At 50.3% G+C, this 27,410-nt stretch overlaps 1 protein-coding gene across 1 annotated transcript in view; it reads right to left on the bottom strand.

Annotated features, from left to right (window-relative positions):
- LOC116937455 (LIM homeobox transcription factor 1-beta-like) overlaps nucleotides 1–27,410 on the bottom strand; it is a 201,700-nt gene that overhangs the window by 97,992 nt on the left and 76,298 nt on the right. The window contains exon 2 of the mRNA XM_076056177.1: nucleotides 22,450–22,624. Coding sequence (XP_075912292.1) covers nucleotides 22,450–22,624 — 175 coding nt within the window. The remainder of the gene's footprint in view (nucleotides 1–22,449; nucleotides 22,625–27,410) is intronic.

Raw genomic sequence — 27,410 nt, 5'->3', positions numbered from 1 at the left:
TCAACACTGCCCATAGACTCAACACTGCACCATAGACTCAACACTGCCCAGAGACTCAACACTGCCCATAGACTAACACTGCACCATAGACACAACACTGCCCATAGACTCAACACTGACCATAGACTCAACACCACCCATAGACTCAACACTGCCCATAGACTCAACACTGCACCATAGACTCAACACTGCCCAGAGACTCAACACTGCCCATAGACTAACACTGCACCATAGACAAAACACTGCCCATAGACTCAACACTATCCATAGACTCAACACCACCCATAGACTCAACACTGCCCATAGACTCAACACTGCCCATAGACTCAACACTGCCCATAGACTCAACACTGCCCCATAGACTAACACTGCACAATAGACTCAACACTGCCCATAGACTCAACACTGCCCCATAGACTCAACACTGCCCATAGACTCAGCACTGACCATAGACTCAACACTTCCCATAGACTCAACACTGCCCATAGACTCAACACTGCCCATAGACTCAGCACTGCCCATAGACTCAACACTGCCCCATAGACTCAACACTACCCATAGACTCAACACTGCCCATAGACTCAACACTGCCCATAGACTCAACACTGCCCATAGACTCAACACTGCCAATAGACTAACACTGCACCATAGACACAACACTGCCCATAGACTCAACACTGCCCGATAGACTCAACACTACCCATAGACTCAACATTACCCATAGACTCAACACCACCCATAGACTCAACACTGCCCATAGACTAACACTGCACCATAGACTCAACACTGCCCATAGACTCAACACTGCCCCATAGACTAACACTGCACAATAGACTCAACACCGCCCATAGACTCAACACTGCCCATAGACTCAACACTGCCCATAGACTCAACCCTGCCCAAAGACTAACACTGCCCATAGACTCAACACTGCCAATAGACTGAACACTGCCCATAGACTAACACTGCCCATAGACTCAACACTGCCAATGGACTCAAAACTGCCCATAGACTCAACACTGCCCATAGACTCAACACTGCCCATAGACTCAACACTGCCCATGGACTCAAAACTGCCCATAGACTCAACACTGCCCATAGACTCAACACTACCCAGAGACTCAACACTGCCCATAGACTCAACACTGCCCATAGACTCAACACTGCCCATAGACTCAACACTGCCCATAGACTCAACACTGCACCATAGACTCAACACAGCACCATAGACTCAACACTGCCCATAGACTCAGCACTGCACCATAGACTCAACACAGCACCATAGACTCAACACTGCCCTTAGACTCAGCACTGCCCATAGACTCAACACTACTCCATAGACTCAACACTGCAACATAGATTCAGCACTGCCCATAGACTCAGCACTGCCCATAGACTCAACACTGCCCCATAGACTCAACACTACCCATAGACTCAACACTGGCCATAGACTCAGCACTGCCCATAGACTCAACACTGCCCATAGACTCAACACTGCTCCATAGACTCAACACTGCCCATAGACTCAGCACTGCCCATAGACTCAACACTGCCCATAGACTCAACACTGCACCACAGACTCAACACTGCCCATAGACTCAACACTGCCCATAGACTCAACACTGCCCATAGACTCAACACTGCCCATAAACTCAACACTGCCCATAGACTCAACACTACACCATAGACTCAACACTGCCCATAGACTCAACACTACCCATAGACTCAACACTACCCATAGACTCAACACTGCCCATAGACTCAGCACTGCACCATAGACTCAACACTGCCCATAGACTCAGCACTGCACCATAGACTCAACACTGCACCATAGACTCAACACTGCCCATAGACTCAACACTGCCCATAGACTCAGCACTGCACCATAGACTCAACACTGCACCATAGACTCAACACTGCCCATAGACTCAACACTGCCCATAGACTCACCACTGCACCATAGACTCAACACTGCCCCATAGACACAACACTGCCACCCATAGACTCAACACTGCCACCCGTAGACTCAACACTGCCACCCAAAGACTCAACACTGCCCATAGACTCAACACTGCCCATAGACTCAACACTGCCCATAGACTCAACACTGCCCATAGACTCAACTCTGCCCATGGACTCAACACTGCCCATAGACTCAACACTACCCATAGACTCAACACTGCACCATAGACTCAACACTGCCCATAGACTCAACACTGCCCCATAGACTCAACACTGCCTATAGACTCAACACTGCCCATAGACTCAACACTGCCCCATAGACTCAACACTGCCCATAGACTCAACACTGCCCATAGACTCAACACTGCCCATAGACTCAACACTGCCCATAGACTCAGCATTGCCCATAGACTCAACACTACCCATAGACTCAGCACTGCACCATAAACTCAACACTACCCATAGACTCAACACTGCCCATAGACTCAACACTACCGATAGACTCAACACTGCCCATAGACTCAACACTGCCCATAGACTCAACACTGCCCATAGATTCAACACTGCACCATACACTCAACACTGCCCATAGACTCAACACTGCACCACAGACTCAACACTGCCCATAGACTCAACACTGCCCATAGACTCAACACTGCCCATAGACTCAACACTGCACCATACACTCAACACTGCCCATAGACTCAACACTACCCATAGACTCAACACTGCCCATAGACTCAACACTGCCCAAAAACTCAGCACTGCCCATAGACTCAACACTGCCCATAGACTCAGCACTGCCCATAGACTCAACACTGCCCATAGACTCAGCACTGCCCATAGACTCAACACTGCCCATAGACTCAACACTGCCCATAGACTCAACACTGCACCATAGACTCAACACTAGCGATAGACTCAACACTGCCCATAGGCTCAACACTGCCCATAGACTCAACACTACCGATAGACTCAACACTGCCCATAGACTCAACACTGCCCATAGACTCAACACTGCCCATAGACTCAACACTGCCCATAGACTCAACACTACCGATAGACTCAACACTGCCCATAGACTCAACACTGCCCATAGACTCAACACTGCCCATAGATTCAACACTGCACCATACACTCAACACTGCCCATAGACTCAACACTGCACCACAGACTCAACACTGCCCATAGACTCAACACTGCCCATAGACTCAACACTGCCCATAGACTCAACACTGCACCATACACTCAACACTGCCCATAGACTCAACACTACCCATAGACTCAACACTGCCCATAGACTCAACACTGCCCAAAAACTCAGCACTGCCCATAGACTCAACACTGCCCATAGACTCAGCACTGCCCATAGACTCAACACTGCCCATAGACTCAGCACTGCCCATAGACTCAACACTGCCCATAGACTCAACACTGCCCATAGACTCAACACTGCACCATAGACTCAACACTAGCGATAGACTCAACACTGCCCATAGGCTCAACACTGCCCATAGACTCAACACTACCGATAGACTCAACACTGCCCATAGACTCAACACTGCCCATAGACTCAACACTGCCCATAGACTCAACACTGCCCATAGACTCAGGCGCGGTGAGGGGGGATGGAGCTGAGCTCCCTCATTCCTCTTCCTGCATTGCTGCTAAAATATCGCTTTGATGGCGGCGGAGGGGGGGGGGGGGTCGCCCGCAGCCCCCCCGCCTACCCCCTCCAGACACTCACCCACTCAGTCACTCACTCACCCACTCAGTCACTCACTCACCCACTCACACACTCACCCACTCACTCACTCACTCATCCACTTCCCCACTTACTCACTCACTCACCCACTCACTCACTCACTCACCCACTCACTCACTCACTCACCCACTCAGTCACTCACCCACTCACTCAACCACTCACTCACCCACCCACTTAGTCACCCACTCAGTCACCAACTCACTCACCCACTCACCCACTCACTCACCCACTCACTCACTCACCCACCCAGTCACTCACCCACTCACTCACTCACCCACTCACTCTCCCACTCACTCACTCACCCACCGACTCACCCACTCACTCACCCACTCACTCACTCAGTCACTCACCCACTCACTCACCCACTCACTCACTCACTCACCCACTCACTCTCCCACTCACTCACCCACCAACTCATTCATTCACTCACTCACTCACCCACTCAGTCACTCACCCACTCACTCACTCACTCACACACTCACTCACTCACTCACCCACTCACTCACCCCCTCACTCACTCACTCACCCACTCACTCACTCACTCACTCCCACTCACTCACTCACTCACCCACTCAGTCACTCACTCACTCACTCACCCACTCAGTCACTCAGCCACTCACCCACTCACCCGCTCACTCACTCACCCACTCACTCACTCACCCACTCACTCACTCACTCACCCACTCAGTCACTCAGCCACGCACTCACCCACTCACTCACCCACTCACTCACTCAGTCACTCAGCCACTCACCCACTCACTCACTCACCCACTCACCCACCCAACCACTCACTCACTCACTCACCCACTTACTTACTCACCCACTCACTCACCCACTCACTCACTCACTCACCCACTCACTCACCCACTCACTTACTCACTCACCCACTCACCCACTCACTCACTTACCCACTCACCCACTCACTCACTCACTCACCCACTCACTTACTCACCCACTCATCCACCCGCTCACCCACTTATTCACTCACTCACCCACCCACTCACCCACTCACTCACTCACCTACCCACTCAATGACCCACTCAATGACCCACTCACTCACCCACTCACCCACCCACTCACTCACCCACTCACTTACTCACTCACCCACTCAATCACTCACTCACCCACTCACTCACTCACCCACCCACCCACCCACTCACCCACCCACCCACACACTCACCCACCCACCCACTCACCCACTCACTCAATAACCCACTTACTCACCCACTTACTCACACCCACACCCTCCCACTCACTCACCCACTTACTCACACCCACACCTATAGAGACCCATAGATATGCAAGCGTCCGTCATGAGGTCGGAGCTCATGACCTGATGATGGACGCTGGTGTTGCGCCCGAAACGTCGTGAATTGTTTTATTTTATAGCAACAATGAAGACCAGTTTGTGACCTACCTGGTTCAGGTCTAGGGAGTGTTTCAGTAAAAGTGGCGCACACTACAACGAAGCTGCCACTCGGGAAAGGTCACACGTCAGAATGTGTCCCACGCACGTGGGAGGATTACACCAATCACGACGAGACTTTGACACCTCACGTGGTACAAGGGAGTCAGGCCACGCCCACAACACGCCCCCCCCACCACGCCCCGCCCTCGAAACCCCTCCCCCATCCCCCTCTCTCTCTACCCCCTCTCTCTCTCTACCCCCTCTCTCTCTACCCCCTCTCTCTACCCCCCTCTCTCTCTCCCCTCTCTCTTCCCCCTCTCTCTACCACCCCCTCTCTCTCTCTACCCCCTCTCTCTACCTACCCCTCTCTCTCTACCCCCTCTCTCTCTACCCCCTCTCTCTCTCTACCCCCTCTCTCTCTAACCCCTCTCTCTCTACCCTCTCTCTCTACCCCCTCTCTCTCTACCCCCTCTCTCTACCCCCTCTCTCTCTACCCCTCTCTCTCTACCCCCTCTCTCTCTACCCCCTCTCTCTCTCTACCCCCTCTCTCTCTAACCCCTCTCTCTCTACCCTCTCTCTCTACCCCCTCTCTCTCTCTCTACCCCCTCTCTCTCTACCCCCTCTCTCTCTACCCCCTCTCTCTTCCCCCTCTCTCTACCCCTCTCTCTCTCCCCCTCTCTCTACCCCCTCTCTCTCTACCCCCCTCTTCTCTCTCTACCCCCTCTCTCTCTACCCCCTCTCTCTCTCTACCCCCTCTCTCTCTACCCCCTCTCTCTACCCCCTCTCTCTACCCCCCTCTCTCTACCCCCTCTCTCTCTACCCCCTCTCTCTCCCTCTACCCCCTCTTCTACCCCCTCTCTCTACCCCCTCTCTCTCTACCCCCTCTCTCTACCCCCTCTCTCTCTACCCCCTCTCTCTACACCCCCTCTCTCTCTACCCCCCTCTCTATACCCCCTCTCTCTCTACCCCCTCTCTCTACCCCCTCTCTCTACCCTCTCTCTCTACCCCCTCTCTCTACCCCTCTCTCTCTCTCTACCCCCTCTCTCTCTACCCCCTCTCTCTACCCCCTCTCTCTCTACCCCCCTCTCTACCCCCCTCTCTCTCTCTAACCTCTCTCTCTACCCCTCTCTCTCTACCCCCTCTCTCTCTACCCCTCCCTCTCTCTCTACCCCCTCTCTCTACCCCCTCTCTCTCTCTACCCCCTCTCTCTACCCCCTCTCTCTCTCTACCCCCTCTCTCTACCCCCCTCTCTCTCTACCCCCTCTCTCTAACCCCCTCTCTCTCTACTCCATCTCTCTCTACCTTCTCTCTCTACCCCCTCTCTCTCTACCCCCTCTCTCTCTACCCCCTCTCTCTCTACCTCCTCTCTCTACCCCCCTCTCTCTCTCTACCCCCTCTCTCTACCCCCTCTCTCTCTACTCCCTCTCTCTCTACCCCCTCTCTCTACCCCCCTCTCTCTCTCTACCCCCTCTCTCTACCCCCTCTCTCTCTACCCCTCTCTCTCTCTCTACCCCCTCTCTCTACCCCCCTCTCTCTCTCTACCCCCTCTCTCTACCCCCTCTCTCTCTCTCTACCCCCCCTCTCTCTCTCTACCCCCTCTCTCTCTACTCCCCTCTCTCTAGCCCCCTCTCTCTCTCTACCCCCTCTCTCTCTACCCCCTCTCTCTACCCCCTCTATCTCTATCCCCTCTCTCTACCCCCTCTCTCTCTCTACCCCCTCTCTCTCTACCCCCCCCTCTCTCTCTCTATCCCCTCTCTCTACCCCCTCTCTCTCTCTACCCCCTCTCTCTACCCCCTCTCTCTCTCTCTACCCCCCCTCTCTCTCTGTACCCCCTCTCTCTCTACTCCCCTCTCTCTATCCCCCTCTCTCTCTACCCCCTCTCTCTCTACCCCTTCTCTCTACCCCCTCTTTCTCTACCCCCTCTCTCTCTACCCCCTCTCTCTACCCCCTCTCTCTCTATCCCCTCTCTCTCTACCCCCTCTCTCTCTACCCCCTCTCTCTCTCTACCCCCTCTCTCTACCCCCCTCTCTCTCTACCCCCTCTCTCTCTATCCCCTCTCTCTCTACCCCCTCTCTCTCTACCCCCTCTCTCTCTACCCCCTCTCTCTACCCCCTCTCTCTCTCTACCCCCTCTCTCTCCACCCCTCTCTCTACCCCCTCTCTATCTCTACCCCCTCTCTCTCTACCCCCCCCCCTCTCTCTCTACCCCCCTCTCTCTACCCCTCTCTCTCTACCCCTCTCTCTCTACCCCCTCTCTCCCTACTCCATGTCGCCCTCTCCATCTATCTTTCTCTCACTCTCAATTCGCCCTCTTTCTCATTTATTCCAATAACTCTTGTGGGCTCCATTCGGAATGTAAGGACAGAAACTGAATGTCAACAATTGCCGGTCAAACATTCGGACACGTTTTGCAACATCACTGCATTTCACTGCTGATGGCATAAAGTTAACTCCAGAAGTGGCAGCGTCTCTTTCGAGGTAGAACTCCAGTTGATCGCCCTCTCGCTCCTCTCTCTCTCCTTTACGATCAGAGGCATCAAGAAGATGCTCGGTGTAGTCGGCGCTTTGCCTCGTTCATCATTCCGTGGTTGTTTTTTTCAATGCTTTGCTTCATGTAAACCCCCCTCCACCCACCTACCCAGCCTCGCTCCCTGTGTAAGTGAAATATTTCACGACAGATTTCACGCTCTGCTTTTTTCCTCCTCCTTCTCCCCCTCTCTCTCTACCCCCTCTCTCTCTCTACCCCCTCTCTCTCTACCCCCTCTCTCTCTCTACCCCTTCTCTCTCTACCCCCTCTCTCTCTACCCCCTCTCTCTCTCTCTACCCCCTCTCTCTACCCCCTCTCTCTCTCTACCCCTTCTCTCTCTACCCCCTCTCTCTCTCTACCCCCTCTCTCTCTACCCCCTCTCTCTCTACCCCCTCTCTCTCTCTACCCCCTCTCTCTCTCTACCCCTTCTCTCTCTACCCCCTCTCTCTCTACCCCCTCTCTCTCTACCCCCTCTCTCTCTACCCCCTCTCTCTCTCTACCCCCTCTCTCTCTCTACCCCCTCTCTCTACCCCCTCTCTCTCTACCCCCTCTCTCTCTACCCCCTCTCTCTCTACCCCTCTCTCTCTACCCCCTCTCTCTCTACCCCCTCTCTCTCTACCCCCTCTCTCTCTCTCTACCCGCTCTCTCTCTCTACCCCCTCTCTCTCTCTACCCCCTCTTTCTCTACCCCCTCACTCTAGCCCCTCTATCTCTCTCTCTCTACCCCCTCTCTCTCTACCCCCTTTCTCTCTCTACCCCCTCTCTCTCTCTCTACCCCCTCTCTCTCTACACCCTCTCTCTCTACCCCCCTCTCTCTACCCCCTCTCTCTCTACCCCCTCTCTCTACCCCCTCTCTCTCTACCCCTTCTCTCTCTACCCCCTCTCTCTCTACCCCCTCTCTCTCTCTACCCCCTCTCTCTCTACCCCCTCTCTCTCTTTCTACCCCCTCTCTCTCTACCCCCTCTCTCTCTCTACCCCCTCTCTCTCTACCCCCTCTCTCTCTACCCCTCTCTATCTCTCTACCCCTCTCTCTCTCTCTACCCCCCCTCTCTCTACCCCCTCTCTCTCTACCCCCTCTCTCTCTCTCTACCCCCTCTCTCTCTACCCCCTCTCTCTCTCGCCCCCCTCTCTCTCTACCCCCTCTCTCTCTACCCCCTCTCTCTCTACCCCCTCTCTCTCTCTGCCCCCTCTCTCTCTACCCCCTCTCTCTCTACCCTCTCTCTCTACCCCCTCTCTCTCTCTACCCCTCTCTCTCTACCCCCTCTCTCTCTCTACCCCCCCTCTCTCTACCCCCTGTCTCTACCCCCTGTCTCTACCCCCCTCTCTCTATCCCCTCTCTCTCTACCCCTCTCTCTCTACCCCCTCTCTCTACCCCCTCTCTCTCTACCCCTCTCTCTCTCTACTCCCTCTCTGCCTCCGTGTTTCCTATGTACATATACTTGTTGTTTTTTACTACAACAAGTGCTACATCCGCACACAGCCCTTATCGCAGTCCTACGCCACCCCCTCTCTCTCCTCTCTCTCTCTATATGCTTCCCCCTGCTTTCAAAGTAACTTTGTTTCCAACTACGACAAGTGCTGCATCTGCAGCCACCACTCCCTAGCAGCCCCACGGCCTACGACGGGTAGCTCGATTCGTCCTCCACGCTGGGCCGTCTGTCTTCTGCCACAAGGACTCGCTCCCCCTCTCTCAGAGGACACACGGTGGGTGGTAGGTCACCTGCTGAGCACGCGGGACTCGTGGATATACGCGATCCGTGGCTGCTCTTTGTCAAGGCCATGACCCACCCGGAACATTTCAAGGGCAATTGTCACCGCGGGATTTCTCATTGCAGGAAACTCAAATCGCTGTGGGATTTCTCATTGTAGAAAACTCATATGACCGTGGGATTTCTCAATGTAGAAAACTAAAATCACCGTGGGATTTCTCATTGTAGAAAACTCAAATCACTGTGCGATTTCTCATTGTAGAAAATTCAAATCACTGTGGGCTTTTTCATTGTAGAAAACTCAAATCACTGTGGGATTTCTCATTGTAGAAAACTCAAATCACCGTGAGATTTCTCATTGTATGAAACTCAAATCACAGTGGGATTCCTCATTGTAGAAAACTCAAATCACTGCGAGATAACGCATTGTAGAAAACTCAAATCACTGTGAGATTTCTCATTGTAGAAAACGAAAATCACAGTGGGATTTCTCATTGCAGAAAACTCAAATCACAGTGGGATTTCTCATTGTAGAAAACTCAAATCACCGTGGGATTTCTCATTCCAGAAAACTCAAATCACCACGAGATTTCTCATTATAGAAAACTCAAATCACAGTGGGATTTCTCATTGTAGAAAACTCAAATCACTGTGAGATTTCTCATTGCAGAAAACTCAAATCACCGCGAGATTTCTCATTGTAGAAAACTCAAATCACAGTGGGATTTCTCATTGTAGAAAACTCAAATCACTGTGAGATTTCTCATTGGTGAAAACTCAAATCAGATTCAAGCTGACCCCTCGTGGGAATGGGGCAAAAACTTCCAATCAGATGGGCCGAGAGGGCATGGCCCTGCCTAATGGCATCACGCTACATGCATCTTTAAAAATATATATCAGCTTCCACTCTCTCCTCTCTCACTCTCTCTCACGCTCCTCTCTCTCTCTCTCCCTCTCTCTCTCTCCCTCTTGCTCGCTCGCTCTCGTCAGCCCACCACGGACCTCGCTAGATCCAAGCAACCCAAAACCGCATCGTGTCTGCCAGTGTTCTGTGTCTTGTTTATTGAACGTAATAATACGAACATCATCATCATCGCACGCACACAACACACACACACACGTGCCCCATTCCTAAGAACCACCACCACCACCCACCACCACCCCCCCACACCACCACCACCACCCACGACCAACCACTACCACCCACCACCACCCACCACCACTACCACCCACCACCACTACCACCCACCACCACCCCCCCAACCACCCACCACCACCAACCACCACCACCACCCACCCCACCACCCACCACCACCACCACCACCCACGACCAACCACTACCACCCACCAACATTACCACCCACCACCACTACCACCCACCACCACCGACCCCACCACCACCACCACCATTCACCCCACCACCCACCACCACAGCTACTGTGAGGCCCCCAGTGATGTTTTAAAAATTGAAAACAAAGTAAAAGAAAAATAAATAAAATTCAGCATTCACAAATGAAAAAAACGTTTAACATCATTTCTGGAGGCCCTCCAGATGGCGGAGGCCTCTGGGCTGCAGCCGCTAAAGCCCCGTGCCTTAATCTGGCCCTGCATGTAGGTAGACCCCCTTCTAGCCGGTAGTCTCTACCAGTGATGGGTGGTAGTCTCTACCCGTGATGGGCGGTAGTCTCTACCAGTGATGGGCGGTAGTCTCTTCCAGTGATGGGTGGTAGTCTCTATCAGTGATGGGCGGTAGTATCTACCAGTGATGGGCGGTAGTCTCTACCAGTGATGGGCGGTAGTCTCTACCTGTGATGGGTGGTAGTCTCTACCAGTGTTGGGCGGTAGTCTCTAACAGTGATGGGCGGTAGTCTCTACCCGTGATGGGTGGTAGTCTGTACCAGTGATGGGCGGTAGTCTCTACCAGTGATGGGTGGTAGTCTCTATCTATGATGGGTGGTAGTCTCTACCCATGATGGGTGGTAGTCTCTACCCATGATGGGCGGTAGTCTCTACCAGTGATGGGCGGTAGTCTCTACCCGTGATGGGCGGTAGTCTCAACCAGTGATGGGTGGTAGTCTCTATCTATGATGGGTGGTAGTCTCTACCCGGGATGGGCGGTAGTCTCTACCAGTGATGGGTGGTAGTTTCTACCCGTGATGGGCGGTACTCTCTACCCATGATGGGTGGTAGCTTCTACCAGTGATGGGCGGTAGTCTCTACGAGTGATGGGCGGTAGTCTCTACCAGTGATGGGCGGTAGTCTCTTCCAGTGATGGGTGGTAGTCTCTATCAGTGATGGGCGGTAGTCTCTACCAGTGATGGGCGGTAGTCTCTAACAGTGATGGGCGGTAGTCTCTACCTGTGATGGGTGGTAGTCTCTACCAGTGATGGGCGGTAGTCTCTACCAGTGATGGGCGGTAGTCTCTACCCGTGATGGGTGGTAGTCTGTACCAGTGATGGGCGGTAGTCTCTACCAGTGATGGGTGGTAATCTCTATCTATGATGGGTGGTAGTCTCTACCCATGATGGGTGGTAGTCTCTACCCATGATGGGCGGTAGTCTCTACCAGTGATGGGCGGTAGTCTCTACCCGTGATGGGCGGTAGTCTCTACCAGTGATGGGTGGTAGTCTCTACCAGTGATGGGTGGTAGTTTCTACCCGTGATGGGCAGTACTCTCTACTCATGATGGGTGGTAGCTTCTACCAGTGATGGGCGGTAGTCTCTACGAGTGATGGGCGGTAGTCTCTACCAGTGATGGGCGGTAGTCTCTTCCAGTGATGGGTGGTAGTCTCTATCAGTGATGGGCGGTAGTCTCTACCAGAGATGGGCGGTAGTCTCTACCAGTGATGGGCGGTAGTCTCTACCTGTGATGGGTGGTAGTCTCTACCAGTGATGGGCGGTAGTCTCTACCAGTGATGGGCGGTAGTCTCTACCCGTGATGGGTGGTAGTCTGTACCAGTGATGGGCGGTAGTCTCTACCAGTGATGGGTGGTAGTCTCTATCTATGATGGGTGGTAGTCTCTACCCATGATGGGCGGTAGTCTCTACCAGTGATGGGCGGTTGTCTCTACCAGTGATGGCGGTAGTCTCTACCTGTGATGGGTGGTAGTCTCTACCCGTGATGGGCGGTAGTCTCTACCAGTGATGGGTGGTAGTCTCTAACAGTGATGGGCGGTAGTCTCTACCTGTGATGGGTGGTAGTCTCTACCAGTGATGGGCGGTAGTCTCTACCAGTGATGGGCGGTAGTCTCTACCCGTGATGGGTGGTAGTCTGTACCAGTGATGGGCGGTAGTCTCTACCAGTGATGGGTGGTAGTCTCTATCTATGATGGGTGGTAGTCTCTACCCATGATGGGTGGTAGTCTCTACCCATGATGGGCGGTAGTCTCTACCAGTGATGGGCGGTAGTCTCTACCCGTGATGGGCGGTAGTCTCTACCAGTGATGGGCGGTAGTCTCTACCCGTGATGGGTGGTAGTCTCTACCAGTGATGGGTGGTAGTTTCTACCCGTGATGGGCAGTACTCTCTACCCATGATGGGTGGTAGCTTCTACCAGTGATGGGCGGTAGTCTCTACGAGTGATGGGCGGTAGTCTCTACCAGTGATGGGCGGTAGTCTCTTCCAGTGATGGGTGGTAGTCTCTATCAGTGATGGGCGGTAGTCTCTACCAGAGATGGGCGGTAGTCTCTACCAGTGATGGGCGGTAGTCTCTACCTGTGATGGGTGGTAGTCTCTACCAGTGATGGGCGGTTGTCTCTACCAGTGATGGGCGGTAGTCTCTACCTGTGATGGGTGGTAGTCTCTACCCGTGATGGGCGGTAGTCTCTACCAGTGATGGGTGGTAGTCTCTATCTATGATGGGTGGTAGTCTCTACCCGTGATGGGCGGTAGTCTCTACCAGTGATGGGTGGTAGTTTCTACCCGTGATGGGCGGTACTATCTACCCATGATAGGTGGTAGCTTCTACCAGTGATGGGCGGTAGTCTCTACCCATGATGGGCGGTAGTCTCTACCAGTGATGGGTGGTAGTCTCTACCAGTGATGGGCGGTTGTCTCTACCCATGATGGGCGGTTGTCTCTACCAGTGATGGGTGGTAGTCTTTACCAATGATGGGTGGTAGTCTCTACCCATGATGGGCGGTAGTCTCTACCAGTGATGCGTGGTAGTTTCTACCTATGATGGGTGGTAGTCTCTACCCGTGATGGGTGGTAGTCTCTACCCATGATGGGTGGTAGTCTCTACCCATGATGGGTGGTAGTCTCTACCCATGATGGGTGGTAGTCTCTACCAGTGATGGGCAGTAGTTTCTACCCATGATGAGCGGTAGTCTCTACCAATGATGGGTGGTAGTCTCTACCCATAATGGGTGGTAGTCTCTACCAGTGATGGGTGGTAGTCTCTACCCATGATGGGCGGTAGTCTTTACCAGTGATGGGTGGTAGTCTCTACCCGTGATGGGCGGTAGTCTCTACCCATGATGGGCTGTAGTCTCTACCAGTGATGGGCGGTAGTCTCTACCAGTGATGGGCGGTAGTCTCTACCAGTGATGGGCGGTATTCTCTACCCGTGATGGGCGGTAGTCTCTACCAGTGATGGGTGGTAGTCTCTACCAGTGATGGGCGGTAGTCTCTACCAGTGATTGGCGGTAGTCTCTACCAGTGATGGGCGGTAATCTCTACCCGTGTTGGGCGGTAGTCTCTACCAGTGATGGGTGGTAGTCTCTATCTATGATGGGTGGTAGTCTATACCTGTGATGGGCGGTAGTCTCTACCAGTGATGGGTGGTAGTTTCTACGCATGATGGGCGGTACTCTCTACCCATGATGGGGGGTATCTTCTACCAGTGATGGGCGGTAGTCTCTACCCATGATGGGCGGTAGTCTCTACCAGTGATGGGCGGTAGTCTCTACCCATGATGGGCGGTAGTCTCTACCAGTGATGGGTGGTAGTCTCTACCAATGATGGGTGGTAGTCTCTACCCATGATGGGCATTAGTCTCTACCAGTGATGCGTGGTAGTTTCTACCTATGATCGGTGGTAGTCTCTACCCGTGATGGGTGGTAGTCTCTACCCATGATGGGTGGTAGTCTCTACCCATGATGGGTGGTCGTCTCTACCCATGATGGGTGGTAGTCTCTACCAGTGATGGGCAGTAGTTTCTACCCATGATGAGCGGTAGTTTTACCAGTGATGGGTGGTAGTCTCTACCAGTGATGGGCGGTAGTCTCTACCAGTGATGGGTGGTAGTTTCTACCCGTGATGGGCAGTACTCTCTACCCATAATGGGCGGTAGCTTCTACCAGTGATGGGCGGTAGTCTCTACGAGTGATGGGCGGTAGTCTCTACCAGTGATGGGCGGTAGTCTCTTCCAGTGATGGGTGGTAGTCTCTATCAGTGATGGGCGGTAGTCTCTACCAGAGATGGGTGGTAGTCTCTACCAGTGATGGGCGGTAGTCTCTACCTGTGATGGGTGGTAGTCTCTACCAGTGATGGGCGGTAGTCTCTACCAGTGATGGGCGGTAGTCTCTACCCGTGATGGGTGGTAGTCTGTACCAGTGATGGGCGGTAGTCTCTACCAGTGATGGGTGGTAGTCTCTATCTATGATGGGTGGTAGTCTCTACCCATGATGGGTGGTAGTCTCTACCAGTGATGGGCGGTAGTCTCTACCCGTGATGGGCGGTAGTCTCTACCAGTGATGAGTGGTAGTCTCTATCTATGATGGGTGGTAGTCTCTACCCGTGATGGGCGGTAGTCTCTACCAGTGATGGGTGGTAGTTTCTACCCGTGATGGGCGGTACTCTCTACCCATGTTGGGTGGTAGCTTCTACCAGTGATGGGCGGTAGTCTCTACCCATGATGGGCGGTAGTCTCTACCAGTGATGAGTGGTAGTCTCTACCAGTGATGGGCGGTAGTCTCTACCCATGATGGGCGGTAGTCTCTACCAGTGATGGGTGGTAGTCTCTACCAATGATGGGTGGTAGTCTCTACCCATGATGGGCGGTAGTCTCTACCAGTGATGCGTGGTAGTTTCTACCTATAATGGTTGGTAGTCTCTACCCGTGATGGGTGGTAGTCTCTACCCATGATGGGTGGTAGTCTCTACCCATGATGGGTGGTAGTCTCTACCAGTGATGGGCGGTAGTTTCTACCCATGATGAGCGGTAGTCTCTACCAGTGATGGGTGGTAGTCTCTACCCATAATGGGTGGTAGTCTCTACCAGTGATGGGTGGTAGTCTCTACCCATGATGGGCGGTAGTCTCTACAAGTGATGGGTGGTAGTCTCTACCCGTGATGGGCGGTAGTCTCTACCCATGATGGGCTGTAGTCTCTACCAGTGATGGGCGGTAGTCTCTACCAGTGATGGGCTGTAGTCTCTACCAGTGATGGGCGGTAGTCTCTACCCGTGAAGGGCGGTAGTCTCTACCAGTGATGGGTGGTAGTCTCTTCCCATGATGGGCGGTAGTCTCTACCAGTGATGGGCGGTAGTCTCTACCCATGATGGGCGGTAGTCTCTACCAGTGATGGGTGGTAGTCTCTACCAATGATGGGTGGTAGTCTCTACCCATGATGGGCGGTATTCTCTACCAGTGATGCGTGGTAGTTTCTACCTATGATGGGTGGTAGTCTCTACCCGTGATGGGTGGTAGTCTCTACCCATGATGGGTGGTAGTCTCTACCCATGATGGTTGGTTGTCTCTACCCATGATGGGTGGTAGTCTCTACCAGTGATGGGCAGTAGTTTCTACCCATGATGAGCGGTAGTCTCTACCAGTGATGGGTGGTAGTCTCTACCCATAATGGGTGGTAGTCTCTACCAGTGATGTGTGGTAGTCTCTACCCATGATGGGCGGTAGTCTCTACCAGTGATGGGTGGTAGTCTCTACCCGTGATTGGCGGTAGTCTCTACCCATGATGGGCGGTAGTCTCTACCAGTGATGGGCGGTAGTCTCTACCAGTGATGGGCGGTAGTCTCTACCAGTGATGGGCGGTAGTCTCTACCAGTGATGGGTGGTAGTCTCTACCAGTGATGGGTGGTAGTCTCTACCCATGATGGGCGGTAGTCGCTACCAGTGATGGGCGGTTGTCTCTACCAGTGATGGGCGGTAGTATCTACCTGTGATGGGTGGTAGTCTCTACCCGTGATGGGCGGTAGTCTCTACCAGTGATGGGTGGTAGTCTCTATCTATGATGGGCGGTAGTCTCTACCAGTGATGGGTGGTAGTTTCTACCCGTGATGGGCGGTACTATCTACCCATGATAGGTGGTAGCTTCTACCAGTGATGGGCGGTAGTCTCTACCCATGATGGGCGGTAGTCTCTACCAGTGATGGGTGGTAGTCTCTACCAGTGATGGGCGGTAGTCTCTACCCATGATGGGCGGTTGTCTCTACCAGTGATGGGTGGTAGTCTCTACCAATGATGGGTGGTAGTCTCTACCCATGATGGGCGGTAGTCTCTACCAGTGATGCGTGGTAATTTCTACCTATGATGGGTGGTAGTCTCTACCCGTGATGGGTGGTAGTCTCTACCCATGATGGGTGGTAGTCTCTACCCATGATGGGTGGTAGTCTCTACCCATGATGGGTGGTAGTCTCTACCAGTGATGGGCAGTAGATTCTACCCATGATGAGCGGTAGTCTCTACCAATGATGGGTGGTAGTCTCTACCCATAATGGGTGGTAGTCTCTACCAGTGATGGGTGGTAGTCTCTACCCATGATGGGCGGTAGTCTTTACCAGTGATGGGTGGTAGTCTCTACCCGTGATGGGCGGTAGTCTCTACCCATGATGGGCTGTAGTCTCTACCAGTGATGGGCGGTAGTCTCTACCAGTGATGGGCGGTAGTCTCTACCAGTGATGGGCGGTATTCTCTACCCGTGATGGGCGGTAGTCTCTACCAGTGATGGGTGGTAGTCTCTACCAGTGATGGGCGGTAGTCTCTACCAGTGATTGGCGGTAGTCTCTACCAGTGATGGGCGGTAATCTCTACCCGTGTTGGGCGGTAGTCTCTACCAGTGATGGGTGGTAGTCTCTATCTATGATGGGTTGTAGTCTATACCTGTGATGGGCCGTAGTCTCTACCAGTGATGGGTGGTAGTTTCTACGCATGATGGGCGGTACTCTCTACCCATGATGGGTGGTATCTTCTACCAGTGATGGGCGGTAGTCTCTACCCATGATGGGCGGTAGTCTCTACCAGTGATGGGTGGTAGTCTCTACCCATGATGGGCGGTAGTCTCTACCAGTGATGGGCGGTAGTCTCTACCCATGATGGGCGGTAGTCTCTACCCGTGATGGGTGGTAGTCTCTACCAATGATGGGTGGTAGTCTCTACCCATGATGGGCATTAGTCTCTACCAGTGATGCGTGGTAGTTTCTACCTATTATCGGTGGTAGTCTCTACCCGTGATGGGTGGTAGTCTCTACCCATGATGGGTGGTAGTCTCTACCCATGATGGGTGGTAGTCTCTACCCATGATGGGTGGTAGTCTCTACCAGTGATGGGCAGTAGTTTCTACCCATGATGAGCGGTAGTTTTACCAGTGATGGGTGGTAGTCTCTACCAGTGATGGGCGGTAGTCTCTACCAGTGATGGGTGGTAGTTTCTACCCGTGATGGGCAGTACTCTCTACCCATGATGGGCGGTAGCTTCTACCAGTGATGGGCGGTAGTCTCTACGAGTGATGGGCGGTAGTCTCTACCAGTGATGGGCGGTAGTCTCTTCCAGTGATGGGTGGTAGTCTCTATCAGTGATGGGCGGTAGTCTCTACCAGAGATGGGTGGTAGTCTCTACCAGTGATGGGCGGTAGTCTCTACCTGTGATGGGTGGTAGTCTCTACCAGTGATGGGCGGTAGTCTCTACCAGTGATGGGCGGTAGTCTCTACCCGTGATGGGTGGTAGTCTGTACCAGTGATGGGCGGTAGTCTCTACCAGTGATGGGTGGTAGTCTCTATCTATGATGGGTGGTAGTCTCTACCCATGATGGGCGGTAGTCTCTACCAGTGATGGGCGGTAGTCTCTACCCGTGATGGGCGGTAGTCTCTACCAGTGATGAGTGGTAGTCTCTATCTATGATGGGTGGTAGTCTCTACCCGTGATGGGCGGTAGTCTCTACCAGTGATGGGTGGTAGTTTCTACCCGTGATGGGCGGTACTCTCTACCCATGTTGGGTGGTAGCTTCTACCAGTGATGGGCGGTAGTCTCTACCCATGATGGGCGGTAGTCTCTACCAGTGATGAGTGGTAGTCTCTACCAGTGATGGGCGGTAGTCTCTACCCATGATGGGCGGTAGTCTCTACCAGTGATGGGTGGTAGTCTCTACCAATGATGGGTGGTAGTCTCTACCCATGATGGGCGGTAGTCTCTACCAGTGATGCGTGGTAGTTTCTACCTATAATGGTTGGTAGTCTCTACCCGTGATGGGTGGTAGTCTCTACCCATGATGGGTGGTAGTCTCTACCCATGATGGGTGGTAGTCTCTACCAGTGATGGGCGGTAGTTTCTACCCATGATGAGCGGTAGTCTCTACCAGTGATGGGTGGTAGTCTCTACCCATAATGGGTGGTAGTCTCTACCAGTGATGGGTGGTAGTCTCTACCCATGATGGGCGGTAGCCTCTACAAGTGATGGGTGGTAGTCTCTACCCGTGATGGGCGGTAGTCTCTACCCATGATGGGCTGTAGTCTCTACCAGTGATGGGCGGTAGTCTCTACCAGTGATGGGCTGTAGTCTCTACCAGTGATGGGCGGTAGTCTCTACCCGTGATGGGCGGTAGTCTCTACCAGTGATGGGTGGTAGTCTCTTCCCATGATGGGCGGTAGTCTCTACCAGTGATGGGCGGTAGTCTCTACCCATGATGGGCGGTAGTCTCTACCAGTGATGGGTGGTAGTCTCTACCAATGATGGGTGGTAGTCTCTACCCATGATGGGCGGTATTCTCTACCAGTGATGCGTGGTAGTTTCTACCTATGATGGGTGGTAGTCTCTACCCGTGATGAGTGGTAGTCTCTACCCATGATGGGTGGTAGTCTCTACCCATGATGGTTGGTTGTCTCTACCCATGATGGGTGGTAGTCTCTACCAGTGATGGGCAGTAGTTTCTACCCATGATGAGCGGTAGTCTCTACCAGTGATGGGTGGTAGTCTCTACCCATAATGGGTGGTAGTCTCTACCAGTGATGTGTGGTAGTCTCTACCCATGATGGGCGGTAGTCTCTACCAGTGATGGGTGGTAGTCTCTACCCGTGATTGGCGGTAGTCTCTACCCATGATGGGCGGTAGTCTCTTCCAGTGATGGGCGGTAGTCTCTACCAGTGATGGGCGGTAGTCTCTACCAGTGATGGGCGGTAGTCTCTACCAGTGATGGGTGGTAGTCTCTACCAGTGATGGGTGGTAGTCTCTACCCATGATGGGCGGTAGTCTCTACCAGTGATGGGTGGTAGTCTCTACCCATGATGGGCGGTAGCCTCTACCAGTGATGGGTGGTAGTCTCTACCAGTGATGGGTGGTAGTCTCTACCCGTGATGGGTGGTAGTCTCTACCAGTGATGGGCAGTAGACTCTACCCATGATGGGCGGTAGTCTCTACCAGTGATGGGTGGTAGTCTCTACCCGTGATGGGCGGTAGTCTCTACCCATGATGGGCGGTAGTCTCTACCAGTGATGGGCGGTAGTCTCTACCAGTGATGGGCGGTAGTCTCTACCAGTGATGGGTGGTAGTCTCTACCAGTGATGGGTGGTAGTCTCTACCCATGATGGGCGGTAGTCTCTACCAGTGATGGGTGGTAGTCTCTACCAGTGATGGGTGGTAGTCTCTACCAGTGATGGGTGGTAGTCTCTACCCGTGATGGGTGGTAGTCTCTACCAGTGATGGGCGGTAGTCTCTACCCATGATGGGCGGTAGTCTCTACCAGTGATGGGTGGTAGTCTCTACCCGTGATGGCCGGTAGTCTCTACCCATGATGGGCGGTAGTATTTACCCTCAAGCAGAATATTAGTGCTGGATACACCAAATGATTTGTAACTTTGATCCTGACCTGTGCATCTTTAGTTCGGTTTTAATGTGCCATTTTATTGAGGGACTATGACTGTGAGGTGCGCTCTGGGACCGTTTTTGTCGTTGTTTTTGTCGCCTCGCCCAAGCTTGATAATTCAGTTCCCTATAAGTAATTTATTTATTTTCCATATTCAGTGACTTGCTTACCACTTTCCCTATTCTGCACTCCGATCGTGTTTTTTTTTTGTGTTGTTTGTTTTTGTAACTTGCTGAGCCGCCCATAGTGGGCATCTGTGAAAAGGAGCTTCATAGCTCATCAGATTCCTTCCGTCTGAATAAAGATTCGGAGTATTACTCTTTGCCCATGCTAGTTAGTCCGGTCTGTTCTCCTGTAACGCGGTAGTAGCTGCGTTTCTGAAGAACACTGCGTTATGGAAACATCGCATTATAATAATATAGAGGTTAAGCACAGTCAGCGATAACACGTGAGATGTACAATGCAGGCCAAACAAAGGCTGAGGGCATGTGGGGTAGCGCCTAGAAGCATCCAGCAGCATCCCAACGCCTCGTGCGATGAAGATGCTACGTCGAGGCAGCTGCTGTTCAACCACCGCTTATTCGAAATCGCAGCTACATAATCCGCAACAACACTGCCAGATGATTGCGCAGTAACGCCGGGCCCGAACAAAGAACGGCACGTGTGTAGGGCAGTGTCTAGAAGCAGCATCCAGCAGCATCCCAAAGCCTCACGGGACGACGATGCTACGCCGAGGCAGCCGCTGTACAACCGTCGCTTATTCATACTCGCAGCGACATAGTTTGCCACAACACCGTGAGATGCACCGCAAGGGCCTGAACAAAGCACAAGACGCGTGCGTAGAGTACCGCCTACTGGAAGCAACATCCAGCAGCATCCCAACGCCTCTTGCGATGACGACGACGACGACGATGACGCTGCTGCTCTGAGGCAGTAGCCGTCACGGCCGCCACTTGTCCCTACCCACGGCGGACGTAGTTCTGTTCGCTCGATCGCGGCTCGCGCTGCGCTGCGAACCCGGCGGGAGACCCGAGCTCCAACCCGGCTCACGAAGCGTTAACGGCGGTGAACTTTGGACGTGGCCCTGAGCCTCCGCACTGGGGGTCGGCTCGTCCGCAAACGAGCTCCTCGCGCCGGCGCTTTCGAGTCCACGCCGTTGCCGAAGAATCCCATCGCGACAATGCCCGCGTGGCGTCAGACGCGTCCGATTCGCGCGACGAAAATCACCCGGCGTTACGGGAGAAGGACACGGAGCTCTTCCTACCACACAAGATCGAGGACAAAGAACCCTCCCCGCCCGCCCAGCCCGTGTAGCCTCTTAACGGACTGCTTGGGGCAAGCGCTGTTAACAGCAGCAGCAGCAGTAGCAGCAGCCGGCCCTGTGGGCACACGAGGGGGTGGGTGGCCAGAACCACGCCCGGCCGCCTTTGTCTCCCCAGTGCTAGCGATGTTCACTACGCTACTCCACGCCGCCCAGGACCGGCGCCGACAATCGCCGCCGATGTAGGGCCGCGAGCGTGGGGGGGGGGGGAATCTGAAGCGGCTGTTGTCGGCGCTGCCCGTGCCGACAACATCCGGCACCCACCCAAACGAGCCGCCGGCCTTCGCTGGCGGAGACTGCCGGCAGACTGGTAGAGAGTCACGACCCTCTACCCGACCCTTTACCCGTCGGGTAGAGGGTCACGACCCTCTACCCGACCCTCTACCCGTCGGGTAGAGGGTCACGACCCTCTACCCGACCCTTTACCCGTCGGGTAGAGGGTCACGACCCTCTACCCGACCCTCTACCCGTCGGGTAGAGGGTCACGACCCTCTACCCGACCCTCTACCCGTCGGGTAAGGGCGGAGCGACGAAGGCGGAGATCCCCCGGACAGAGTCGCTGGGGGCAAGCGGCGGGGCGGACACGACGGGCGGGCGAGCGGGCGAGCGAGCGGGCGAGCGGCTGAGCGGGCGAGCGGGCGAGCGGGTGGGCGGGCGAGCGGGCGAGCGAGCGCTTGGCGGGCCGGTCGCCACCCCCACCCCCACCAGCCCCACCAGCCCCTAACCTGCGGTAGTCGCGCTTGCAGTAGAGGCGTCGGTCGCGGCAGTAGCAGGAGTGGCTGAGCGGCTCGAGGCAGGCGCAGCAGAGGAGGCAACGCTCGTGCCAGAGGGCCCCGTCGGCACGCAGCAGGAAGCGGTCGCTGATTGGCCGGGAGCAGCCCTGGCAGACTGCGGGGTCGCCTGGGGGGGGGGTGGGGGTGGGGGGCAATGGGGGGGGGGGCGGAGAGAGGAACCCGGTTGGGACGGCTCGTCGGCTCGGCTGCTGTGGGCAGGCGGCGTAGAGGGGAGGGGGGGGGGGGGAGAGGAGGGGGATGGGGGGGGGAAGGAGGGTGGAGGAGGGGAGGGAGAGGAGGGGGGAAGGACAACACTATACACTACACTATACACTACACTATACACTATACACTACACACTACACTATACACTACACACTACACTCTAAACTACACTATACACTACTATACACTACACTCTACACTACACTATACACTACACTATACACTACACTATACACTACACTATACACTACACTATACACTACTATACACCACACTCTACACTACACTATACACTACTATACACTACACTCTACACTACACTCTACACTATACACTACACTATACACTACACTATACACTACTATACACTACACTTTACACTACACTATACACTACACTATACACTACACTATACACTACACTATACACTACTATACACTACACTCTACACTACACTATACACTACACTATACACTACTATACGCTACACTATACATTACACTATACACTACACTATACACTACACTATACACTACACTATACACTACACTGTAATAGTAAATAAAGTAGTGGGATGAACTAATCAATACACCACCTGTTAGTGCTGTACTAGTAAACTACACTATTTACTACACTACTATACTATACACGACACTATACACTTCACAATACACTACACTATACACTACACTATACACTACACTATACACTATACAATACACTGTATACTACACAATACACTACACTATACACTACACTATACACTACACTATACACTACACTATACACTACACTATACACCACACTATAAACTACACTACACTACACACTACACTATAAACTACACTACACACTACACTATACACCACACTATACACCACACTATAAACTACACTATAAACTACAGTATAAACTACATTATAAACTACACTATACACTACACTATACACTACACTATAAACTACACTATAAACTACACTATAAACTACACTATACATTACACTATAAACTACACTATAAACTACACTGTACACTACACTATACACTACCCTATACACTACACTATACACCACACTATAAACTACACTATAAACTACACTATATACTACACTATACACTACACTATACACTACACTACACACTACACTATAAACTACACTATACACTACACTATACACTACACTACACACTACACTATAAACTACACTATACACTACACTACACTATACACTGCACTATACACTACACATGCTATAATTGTAAATGTAGTAGCGGGTTTACCTCTCCAACACACAACCGGTTAGTGCCTTACTTAGCAACTAATTGTCCACGTGACACAAACCCTCAACTCATTGTCCATGTCGGGTGATGAACGACACAGCACCCATGTTTAAGCGCGATCCAACCCAATTCAACATCCGTCGTGGGTGATGTTTGTCGCGAAAGCCCCTGCTATTGCTGCTACCGCTACTACTACGTGGTCGATTAAAATCGATGTTTCTCCTCATTCGCTCTCTCCTCCAAATCTGTTCCATTCGCAGTGCGACTCGGGCTGGAAAAATCCCCGAAACGAGACTGAGACGGGAGATTGTGGAATTACGCAATTGGAAAAATGTTCCAAATGTTACACTAGTTGCAATCTTCGAAACCGAACTGAAATAATAGATTTTGATTTCAAGCTTTCGTGACTGCAGAGATTCATATTCTTGGTTCTTTCGGTAAAGTCACCACCACGAAGAAGGGGAACAATAAAATAATACAAATATAAAACAATTAAATTCTCACGACGTTTTAGACTGCAACACAAGCAGCAATCATCATCACACCTGCAACACAAGCAAACATCGTCACACCTGATGATGACTGCTTGTGTTGAAACGTCGTGAGAATTTTATTGTATCATGTTTTAATTATTTTATTGTTTCCCTTCTACATGACTTTACCGAAAGAACCAAGAATATGCAATAATAGAGTTGGGGTTGAAGGGAGGTGGTGGGTGAGAGTCCTGAGTCAATTTCAAAAAGATCGTTTATGCCTTGCGACCGGTGGTGGTGTGATGGAAATGAAATCGCCAGTTTGACACGAGCGATTTCCGCGTACCAAATAATGCCCAAATATTGTCCAAACATTGTCCAAAGAATGTCCAAATATCGTCCTAATATTGTCCAAATATTGTACAAAAATTCTCCAAATATTGTCAAATATTGTCCAAATATTGTCAAATATTGTCCAAATAATGTCCAAATATCGTTCAAATATTGTCCAAATATTGTCAAATATTGTCTAAATATTGTCCAAATGTTGTCAAATATTGTCCAAATAATATGAAATATTGTCCAAATATTGTCCAAATATTGTCAAATATTCTCCAAATATTGTCCAAATAATGTCCAAATATTGTCCAAATATCGTCCAAATATCGTCCAAATATCGTCCAAATATTGTCCAAATATTGTCAAATATTGTCCAAATATTGTCCAAATATTGTCAAATATTGTCCAAATATTGTCCAAAGATTGTCCAAATAATGTCCAAATATTGTCGAAATATCGTATAATTATCGTCCAAATATCGTCCAAATATTGTCCAAATATCGTAAAATATCGTCCAAATAAAGTCAAATATTGTCCAAATATTGTCCAAATAATGTCAAATATTGTCCAAATATTGTCAAATATTCTCCAAATATTGTCCAAATAACGTCCAAATATCGTCAAATGTCCAAATATTGTAAAATATTGTCCAAATATTGTCAAATATTGCCCAAATATTGTACGAATATTGTCAAATATTGTAAAATATTGTCCAAATATTGTCAAATATCGTCAAATATTGTTCAAACATTGTCAAATATTGTCAAATATTGTCCGAATATAGTCCAATTATTGTCAAATATCGTCCAAATATTGTCCAAAAATTGTCCAATAATTGTCAAATATTGTCCAAATATCGTCCACATATTGTTAAATATTGTTCAAATATTGTCCAAATAGTGTCAAACATCGTCCAAATTTCGTCGAACATTGTCAAATATTGTCAAATATTGTGCAAATATTGTCAAATATTGTCCAAATATTGTCCAATTATTGTCAAATATCGTCCAAATATTATCAAATATTGTCAAATATTGTCCAAATAATGTCCAAATATTGTCAAATATCATCCAAATATTGTCAAATATTTTCCAAATATTGTCCAAATATTGTCAAATATTGTCAAATATTGTCCAAATGTTGCCAAATATTGTCCAAATATTGTCCATATATTGTCAAATATTGTCCAAATATTGCCCATATATTGTCAAATATCGTCAAAATATTGCCCAATATCGTGCAAAATATTGTCCAAATATTGTCCGAAACATTATCCACGGAAGGTGTGGTTGGGTCGTTTAGTCTTGTGCACGTGTTTGTAGTTGAAATTGGAAAAGTTCATCTACCAGTGGTTTTATTTCTCTCTGGGTGGACGAATGAGTTAGTGGGTGAATTGTGAAATATTATCCAAATATTATCCAAATATTGTCCAAATATTTTCAAACATTGTCAAATATTTTCCAAATATTTTCAAATATTGTCCAATATTGTCCAAATATTGTCAAAATATCGTCAAATATTGCCAAATATTGTCACATTTTGTCCAAATATAGTCAAATATTGTCAAATATTGTTAAATATTGTCCAAATATTGTCAAATATCCTCAAAATATTGTCCCGATATTGTCATCCAAATATTGTCCAAATATTGTCAATGATTGTCAAAAATTGTTAAATATTGTCCAAATATTGTCAAATATTGTCCAAATATAGTACAAATATTGTCAAATATTGTCCAACTATTGAAAAATATTGTCCAAATATTGCCAAATATTGTCACATTTTGTCCAAATATAGTCAAATATTGTCAAATATTGTTAAATATTGTCCAAATATTGTCAAATATTGTCCAAATATAGTAGAAATATTGTCAAATGTTGTCCAACTATTGTCAAATATTGTCCAAATATTGTCAAAAATTGCAACTATTGTCCAAAATTGCCCAAATATCGTCAAATATTGTCCAAATAATGTCCAATTATTGTAAAATATTGTCCAATTATTGTCCAAACATTGTCAAATACTGTCAAATATTGTCCAAATATTGTCAAATATCGTCCAAATATCGAACAAATATTGTCCAAATATTGTCCAAATAATGTCCAAATATCGTCCAAATATTGTCCAAATAGTGTCAAATATTTTCTAATAATTGTCCAAATGTTGTCAAATATTGTCCAAATAATGTAAAATATTGTCAAATATTGTCCAAATATTGTCCAAATAATGTCCAAATATCGTCCAAATATTGTCCAAATAGTGTCAAATATTGTCCAAATAACGTGAAATATTGTCCAAATATAGACCAAATATTGTCAAATATTGTCAAATATTGTCCAAATAATGTCCAAATATCGTCAAAATATTGTCCAAATATTGTCAATTATTGCCCAAATATTGTACAAATATTGTCAAATATTGTCAAATATTGTCAAAAATTGTCAAATATCGTCCAAATATTGTCAAATATTATCAAATATTGTCCAAATATTGTCCAATTATTGTCAAATATTGTCCAATTATTGTCAAATATCGTCCAAATATTGTCAAATATTATCAAATATTGTCCAAATAACGTCCAAATATTGTCAAAAA

Source organism: Petromyzon marinus, chromosome 74 (assembly GCF_048934315.1).
Source record: "Petromyzon marinus isolate PM22_M1 ecotype Great Lakes invasive population chromosome 74, UKy_Petmar_22M1.pri1.0, whole genome shotgun sequence".
NCBI classification, from domain to species: Eukaryota; Metazoa; Chordata; class Hyperoartia; order Petromyzontiformes; family Petromyzontidae; genus Petromyzon; species Petromyzon marinus.
Note: the sequence above shows the minus strand (reverse complement) of the source record. Positions and strands in the feature narration are given on the sequence as shown.